Below are 8,961 nucleotides of genomic sequence, written 5' to 3'. Positions count from 1 at the left end.
CCCTCCAGGATGCTGGAAATAAAGGCATGCATCACCATGTCTAGCCCAGCATAGTATCTTTTAAATGTGTTCTTGAATTTGGATTGCAAGTCTTTTCTGGAGAATTTTTACATGTATATATGTATATATATATATGTGTGTGTGTGTGTGTGTGTGTGTGCGTGTGTGTGTGTGTTGCATGAATCTTAGCAGGTCTTATTAATAAAATCAAACCCGGGGGCCAGTTATTGGGGTGAAATGCTGGAAAATCAGAGAACCAGAACAAGCCACAGCTAACCTCACCTGGCCAACTTCTCAGCTGATCTGAGGAAACATTCCTCAGACTGGAAGCCTCTGTGTCCTCATATCCGAATGGCTCTCAGCTGAACTGCTGCTAGAAGCCTAAAAGCTTAACCAGCCAAATGCTTCTAGTTCCTGGTCCTCACGCCTTATATACCTTTCTGCTATCTGCCATCACTCCCTGGGATTAAAGGCTCACTTCTTGGGAATTAAAGGCGTGTGTCACCATGCCTGGCTGTATCCTTGAACAGATGGATTTCTGCCTCTGGAATGCTAGGATTAAAGGCGTGTGCTACCACTGCCTAACTTCTATGTTTAATATTGTGGCTGTTCTGTCTCTGACCCCAGATAAGTTTATTAGGGTGCACAATATTTTGGGGAACACAATACTACCACATATATATATTTATATTTATTTATCAGATAAGTTAGTCTGTGGTTTTTTGTTGTTGCTGTCTTCAGTGTTTGTCTTCGGTTTTTTTTGTTGTTGTTGTTTTTGGGGGTTTTTTTGGTTTGTTTTCCCCCCCCCTGCTGTGATAAAATACTCAGACAAAAGCAACCTCAGGGAGAAAGGGTTTATTCTGGTTTGTGGTTTAGAAATACAGTCTATCACGTCAGAAAAGACAAGGGGGCAGGGGTTCAGAGCACTGGTCACAAACAGGCAGAAAAGAGCAGTAAATGCGTGTTCTTGTTCAGCTCCCTTCTCACTCACTGTGGTCCAGGAACCCAGCCAGGCAATGGTGCTACCTACAGCAGGCAGGTCTTCCCACCTCAATTAACACAACAAAACAGTCTCTCATAGGCACATCCAGAGGACTGTCTCTCAGGCAAGTCTAGATTCAAGCTGGCAATTAACCATCCTAGTATAATATTAACTTCATAAACTGAATTTGGGGATGCTACTTCTCTTACTGCTTTGTGGAATGGTTTAAGAAATATTGGTCTTCCTTGAAAGTTGGCCAGAATCTTGGGATTATTTTTTAAACTGAACTTAGGTTTTGACAATTTCACACATGCATAAAGTGCATTCTGATGACTGCAACCCCCACCCTAATTCCCCTCCTACCAGCCATGGTTCCCTTCCAAACATTCCTTCTGGTTCTTTTTCAGTGTTTTGATTCCCTTGGTTTTTCCTCCATGTTTTCAAAATTCTCTTCTAAATGACCATTTTCTTCACTTTTGAGGCTGCCATCTGGATCCCGAGTTGCTTCTAGTTTGTTATTTTGCTTATCCGAGTCCTTGCTTTGGTCACTAATCCTTATTTACAGTAGAGCTCTTTTAATTTTTTTTCTACACATACGGGCTATCTCAGTGACCAAGTTGTGGGGTTGGGGATGTGTTCTGTTGGGTGGCTGGTGCTTGTTCTCCTTCTTTGCAGTGGTTTGTACATCCATTGGAACTGATCTATCTTCTACTTGTAACTTTTACCCCCTTTTTTGGTTTGTTGGTTTTGTTTTGTTTTGTCTTTCCACAGCATTGTCTTCACTAGGAATTACGTTTCCTGCTGCAGTTGAGGAAGGAGATGGACAGTGACATTCCTACTAATTTCCCAGCACTACCGGTTTCATATTGCTATAGGAGATGTCTGTGTACTCCATTTGTGTGTCTATTAAGGTTCAGGGATAGGGGTGTTGGGGTGCTAGTTGGCTAAAGGTATAATAATTACTATTTGTTAGAGACACTATCTCATCCTGTATAGGTCAAGCTCTCTCAGAACTCCCTGTGTAGCCCAGGCTGGCCTCTAGCTGACTGTGATCCTTGGCCTCCCAGGTTCTGGGATTACAGGCATGAGTCACCGTGCCCAACAGAGAAAGTGCAGTTTATAGATTGTAGATAAGCTGTGGGCTAATGCTCTTGTACACTGTAAAGATTTGTCACTCCTGTTGGTTTAATAAAATGTTGATTGGCCAGTAATCAGGCGGGAAGTCTAGATGGGGTGATCAGACTAGGAGAATTCTGGGAAGCGGAAGGGAAAGATGGAGACACCAGCCAGATGCAGAGGAAGTAAGATGAGAATACCATACTAAGAAAAGGTACCAAGCCATGGGGCTAAACATAGACAAGAATTACGGGTTAATTTAAGCATAAGAGCTAGTTAGTTATAAGCCTGAGCAACAGGCCAAACAGTTTTATAATTAACATAAGCCTCTGTGTGTTTATTTGGGTCTGAATGGCTGCAGGACCAGGCGGGACAGAAACTTCTGTCTACAGAGATAAGGGTATCAATATGCAAATAGTAAAACAGGTAGGTAAGGGGAAAAGGAGGAGAGAGGGAGTAAAGTATGAATGAGAAGTAGCAGAAGGACAATTATAGATGTATGAGAATAAATAAAAAGAAAAATATATAAATAAATTTTATTACTTTCTCATTAAAAAAAATATGCTAGAAATTCTTAATGGTGTAAAATAGCAAGGGACATTCATGAAAATCTTTTTTTCTTGGTGAGATCCAAGTTAAAACACAGTAGCTTAACATATAAAATTGTAAATGATAGCAAAAATATAAACAAAGTGCAAAAAAGTTAAAAATAAACAACAGAAAATCAAAGCAACTAAAATGTGAAATTAAAAGAAAGAGAAGCAGTAACGTGAAACAGAAAAGATTCTGCTCCTAGTCTGAATTTTTTTCCTCAGTGAAACAATGTGGTTCCTCTGTCTCCTGGGACTGCCATAGTCTTCTGTGGGCTACTGGAAGGACAGCTAGTCTCGGCATGTCAGATAAGTCAGCATGCCCTCCGAGATGAGAAGGACATCTGTGACAACAGGCTATTTTCTGCCGTTATTTTACTATCCAGAGTCTCATCTTGCCCAGTTATAAGCTTGCTTTCTCAATCCTTGGGCAGGGCTGCCTGTGAAAGGAGGCCTGCCCACCTGGACATCCCTGTGTGCTGGCGGAGCACTGGGCAGGGGAGGATCACTCTCTCTCGCTGCCCAGGTTTCCTTTCTACACAACTTTAAATTTGTTCTCATTTCTTTCCTCACCAAACTGCACATTTTTCACATCTTTATGCTCCACTTTCTGCTCTTGGTCACTGTAAGTATGGCTAAGAGTGTTGAACCATAGGTAGTCCATTGCCTGGATAGTGTGTTTTCTGGAACTTTCCTCCACTAAACACAGTAATACATCACCTTTGAATTCAGCCTCACTCCCGTTCTCAGGACATGAGCAGAAGACACCCAGGTTCTTTGCCAGAGTGTAACAACAAGAACGGCTTTTAGCTTGTATCTGAATAGAGGTGGTGTTTCCCTCTGAAATGTATACTCACAGTCGTTTCCATGTTCACTGTGCTTGGCACTGTCTTCGAAACGGCCCACTCATTTCTGCTCATAGCGCTTTAGGGCTTTCCTAGCTCCCAAACTCTTCCACATTCCTTATGCAAATCAGTTCATGGCCCGAAAACCACACGGCAGGGTTTTTCAGGGCAATAGTGCTGTTTCTTGGTCTAATTTTCTGTGCTGTCTTTCCTGCTGCTGTGATAAGTACTTGACACAGCTTAAGGGAGGGAGTATTTGTTTTGGCTCATGGTTTGGGAATGTATTGCATCATGGCGAGGAAGATGAGGCAGAGTCATGGCAGTGGGAACTTTCAAATCTCAGAGGACCAGGAAGCAGCGAGATCAGTAGGAAGATCAGGCTATGTAATCCTCAATGCCCTGCCCCCACCCCCAAACTCCATTCTTCCAGCTGGGTCTTACATCCTAAAGGTTCCACATTGTCCCCAAATACCAACACTAGCTGGGAATCAGGTATTCAAACATATGAGTGAGCCTGCTGGAAACAGTTCGTTATGAAACACCATGACCAAAAAGCAAGTTGGGGAGAAAAGGGTTTATTTGGCTTACACTTCAGCAATGCTGTTCATCACTGAAGGGAGTCAGGACAGGAACTCAAACAGGGCAGGAGCTGGGGCAGAGGCCATGGAGGAGAGCTGCTTACTGGCTTGCTTCCCCTGGCTTGCTCAGCCTGCTTTCTTACAGAACCCAGGCACCATCAGCCCAGGGATGGCCCCACTCACCATGGGCTGGTCCCTCCTCCTTGGATTACTGTAGCAGTTTGAATGTAATTGGCCCTCATAAGCTCATAGGGAATGGCATTACTGGGAGATCTGGCCTTGTTGGAGGAAGTGTGTTACTGTGGAGGTGGGCTTTGAGGTCTCATAAATGCTGAAGCCATGCCCAGTATCTCAGAACACTTCCTGTTGCCTGCGGGGATCAAGATGTAGCTCCTTCTCCACCCTCAGCTCCTTCTCTAACACCATGTCTGCCTGCATGCTGCCATGTCCCGCCATGATAATAGACTAAACCTCTTAAACTGTAAGCCAGCCCTAATTAAATGTTTTCCTTTATACGACTTGCGGTGGTCGTGATGTCTCTTCACAGCACTAGAAGCTCTAAGACAATCACTAATTGAGAAAATGCCTTACAGCTGGATCTCAAGGCATTTTTCTCAACTGAGGCTCCTTTCTCTCTGATGACTCTGCCTTGTATCAAGTGGACATAAACCAGCCAGTAGAGTAACACACATAAGCAGAAAATCTTAGGAGTTATTTCATCATAGTGAAGCTTTTGGTTTTCAGTTGGTGTTTTAGCTGGAGGTGTTGGACCACATCTTCTGTGTTACAGTAGCAGTCTGGGTTTAATATGCGCCTATGTCTCCTGACCAAAATCTAAGGGCTTTCTTTCCTAAAACTTATTACATGCATTGTACCCTTACACACCAAGTTAAACACAAAAAGGCGTAGGATTACAGAAATAATTGAGGTCGTGGTAATTAAGACATGAAGGATCAATTGATTTAAAGAGCTTCAGTTTTGGAAAAAAGGAATTTTAGCAAGAACTTGAAAGCAAAGTTTGTCCAGGGAGGGAAAGAAGTAGAAAGTGTTTTCTGGGGATTTGAAACCTGGTCGGTCCTGGCCCACCTGTCTATGGAAGGAGCCCTGTGACCTTCCCATGGTGACAATCGGAACAGCAGGGAGACCACAGTAGTGCCTGCTTTTTCCTGCTCTGGAGCACCTTCCACTGCACAGCCAGGGAGCCACGAGACATAATTGCAGAGGTGGCTTTGGGGGGTGGGTGGGATTGGGGGGTGGGGTGTGTTTTGGGGTTCTTGTTTCTTGGAGCCCCTCCCTTACTTTTTACAGACATGATACTGCTTGTTTGGTGTGGGATGAGGGAGCAGCTCCTCTTTTCTTGGGTGGGTGCTAGCACAGCCCAAGAAAGATAACGGCCTCCAGCAGCAACTGACCCAGAACAAACCCCTGGAGATGAGAGACACAGTGACGCTGAAGAATTGGGGTGGCCCAGAGGTCAAAGGAGGTCAGTCTGCAGACGGGCTGCGTCTGCGCTGGGGGGCCGCGCCCCCCTCTGTGACGTGGACGTGCCAGAGCCCCACACTGTGCGAGGCCAGGGTGCAGCTCAAAGCAGGTGGCCCCGCAGCGGGGGGAGCGGGCCCATGGCTGAGGCGGCCCAGCCCAGTGGGGAATCCCAAGGGGCAGAAGTTACGATCCAGATCCAGCAGCCGACAGAGCGAGCCCTGAGGACACCGGTCCGCCGGGGCCCGCGCTCCGTGCTCAGAGTGTCCCAGCTGCTGCTCAGGGCCATCGCGGGCCACCAGCGGCTGACGCTGGCGGCGCTCAAGAAGGAGCTGGGAAACGCCGGCTACGAAGTGCGCCGGAAAATCAGCCGCCACGTCGGGGAATCCACCAGGTCCGAGAAGGGCACACTCCTTCGGGTCAGTGGCAGCGACGCCGCGGGCTACTTCAGGGTCTGGAGAGCCCCAAAGCCGAGGAGAAAGGGGGGACGGTCCCGGCTGACGCTGGGCCGCCGCTCCTCAAGGAGGACCCTGCCCCGATCCCCCAGACCGCGCAGGCCCCGCTCGCGTCGCAAGGCCGCCAAGAAGGCCCGAGAAGTCTGGAGACGCAAGGCCAAGGTTTCGAAGGCAAAGCCCAGGGGAACCAGATCAACGGCCAGGTCAAGGGTCAGGTCAAGGGTCAGGTCAAGGGCCAGGTCAGTGGCCAAGTCTAGAGCCGCAGACCAGGTGTGTGCCAGGGCCAAGGAACAGGCTTGCGCCAGAGCTAGGGAACAGGCTCGTGCCAGGAGCAGGGCACAGGACTGTGCCAAGCCCAAGGAGGAGGAGTGCACCAAGGCCAGGGAACAGGCATGTACGGGAGCCAGGGAGGAAGCCAGGGTGAGGGCAATGGACAATAGCAAAGTAAAGCCTTCAGGGGAAGACGCCAAGCCTCAACCTAAAGATGAGAGGAGGCCAAGCTCGAAATCTAGGGACGAGAAGAGGCAGGAACCCGAGAAGCTGGTAAAACGAAACACGCAGAAGCCAGCTGTGGCCAAAGCTGACAGCGCTTCTTCCAGCGGACAAGGAAAAGCACGCACGAAGTCTTCTACCAAAAGTGAAGGTCCTGGGTGCTCAGGGAACTCTTAATGTCAGAGCTGTTCCTCAGGGCACTGTTTCCTTTCCAGACAGGCTCCAAGGAGAGCAGCTGTCTTTCATTGAAGCTATTTACAAGACCTTCCTGTGTCTGTGTTTTCTCTGGCTCGCTAGCTACTGGAAGGGAAAAGGGTGGGTGTTGAGGTGAGACCCACAGCAGGGCCTTGGAAGGGGAGGGGAGCGCGAATTGAGAGTCTGCTATTCCCACAGGACCTTTCTTAAAGAAAGGAAACAGGAAGAGGGACATCACCAGGGTTACTCAAGAATGCCCATCAGGGGCGCTGTCCAATCGTCAATGCGTTTTTGAGAGGCGGGCAAGAGAAGAAGAAACACCTTTGAATGTCCTATTAATTCAGATGTGGTCTTAAAATTAACTTGGGGGTAAAACTTGATTACAGTGAATTTGTAGCTTTTATCCTGAATTACAGTATTTGAGTTGAAAAACACAAAATCTTGGATGTGAATGGTAGGTCAAACGATGTCGTGGGCGAAAGCATTCCGCATAGGGTGTGGCACAGTGTAGGTGTTCAGGGACAAGTGCTAAATGTGTAGCTGCTGTAGAGCAGAGCAGGACTGGATGGGGACCTAGAGAAATCAAGGTTCCAGTCAGAGTTCTGCTCTTCTGACCTGAAGCCATGCCATTTGCTTAAGCACCTGTGGTCTTGGATTGTTTCTCTGTAAAATATTGGCATTGTCTCTCAGTGTCAGTAAAACCAGGACCAAGCACCACAGTGTGGGCTTTGCTTAACCAAATTCAGCCAAGGGGGCTGATAGCTGAGAGAGCGCTAACTCTTGGAGGGGAAAACTGCTAATGTTGACAACACGCTTGTAAGAAACATAGGCAAGGCGACCAGAAAATGGGCACTTCACTTGTGCTCTTTTCTAGAACAAGTCTACGCGGGGTACAATGAGCTATTGAGCAAGTGCATGGTTTAGTTCTGGATGCCAGGGTGAAGGGTAGCAGGAGTCATCCTCATGCCACAGGCCGCGACTCTAACTTCTTAGATAGGTAAGACATTAGGGTGAACACAGATTGGCAGCCTCCAAGGGAAGCCGAGTAAGTGGGAGAATGGATGCTTCCAGGGGTGGTTTTTTTTTTTTTTAAACTCTTGATAAGAGGTCATAGTGGAGATGGTAGCTGCTGTGGAATGTTCTGTATGTCACATGTGTTGCTGATAATAAATAAAACACTGATTGGCCATTGGCTAGGCAGGAAGTATGGGCGGGACAAGGAGGAGAATAAAGCTGGGAAGTGGAAGGCTGAGTCAGAGAGACACTGCCAGCCGCCATGATGACAAACAGCATGTGAAGATGCCGGTAAGCCACGAGCCATGTGGCAAGGTATAGATTTATAGAAATGGATTAATTTAAGCTGTAAGAACAGTTAGCAAGAAGCCTGCCACGGCCATACAGTTTGTAAGCAATGTAAGTTTCTGTGTTTGCTTGGTTGGGTCTGAGTGGCTGTGGGACTGGCGGGTGACAGAGATTTGTCCTGACTGTGGGCCAGGCAGGAAAACTCTAGCTACAGGTAGCTTTCCCCGGATGTATACCTGACCATGTTTTTCCCAGGAGAAGCATTATCTTCCACAAGGGAAATGGCAATAATGCCTTCCAAGCCATGTGTATTCAAGTGATGTGTATTAAAGCTTGCTACTGCTGACTTTCATGTATGGGAATAACTGTTTCAATCCCACTGAAACCAAATCAGAAAGGCACCGACAGTGTGTCTCACGTGCCTGTGAGCTGAACTGTGGAATCCCCCACACCCTGAAGTTCCATGCACTTGAATGTGAGGGGCAGAAGGAAGCAAAGGGAATTAGAGGATCATCTGGGAAGAGGAGCTCAAACATTGTCTAGTGGGCACAGACCAAAACGAACCACGTGCCCTCATGGCGGCAGGGGACCTTGTATTATTATAGTCCTGGGTTATAACCCGAAGGATACAACAATTTAGAATTAACTATTTCTACCTAAAATAGGCTATTGATGAGTCTGGCCATTTATCTATATTTCCTGGAGACCATCATACTTTTATTATTGCTGTTTATTTCAGCAAAGTTTCATTCAGTACAATTTAATTAACCTTATATTACCTTGTATAGGACCAGTAGCGAATAGGAGATCCAAACCCTGAGCCTACCTAGACAAAAGTGATTACTCCACTTCTTTTATTAATAAACTCTGGAGTAGCTGTATTTTAGGGAAATACAGGAAATCATGAACTCAATTTAGGCTATCCAG

The 8,961-nt window shown here is 46.8% G+C and overlaps 1 protein-coding gene across 1 annotated transcript; it reads left to right on the top strand.

Annotated features, from left to right (window-relative positions):
* Positions 1 to 5,670: 5,670 nt before the first annotated feature.
* On the top strand, positions 5,671 to 6,800 carry LOC131896580 (testis-specific H1 histone). The gene has a single exon (XM_059247309.1). It carries the CDS (start codon positions 5,731 to 5,733, stop codon positions 6,712 to 6,714), a length of 984 nt encoding a protein of 327 aa, XP_059103292.1. The 5' UTR covers positions 5,671 to 5,730; the 3' UTR covers positions 6,715 to 6,800.
* Positions 6,801 to 8,961: the final 2,161 nt, after the last annotated feature.

The sequence above is a fragment of the Peromyscus eremicus genome, chromosome 20, assembly GCF_949786415.1.
Source record: "Peromyscus eremicus chromosome 20, PerEre_H2_v1, whole genome shotgun sequence".
Lineage (NCBI taxonomy): Eukaryota > Metazoa > Chordata > Mammalia > Rodentia > Cricetidae > Peromyscus > Peromyscus eremicus.
Note: the sequence above shows the minus strand (reverse complement) of the source record. Positions and strands in the feature narration are given on the sequence as shown.

Excerpts from the sequence above, each read along its gene's own strand:
- LOC131896580 (XM_059247309.1), top strand. The coding sequence starts at position 5,731 with ATGGCTGAGGCGGCCCAGCCCAGTGGGGAATCCCAAGGGGCAGAAGTT.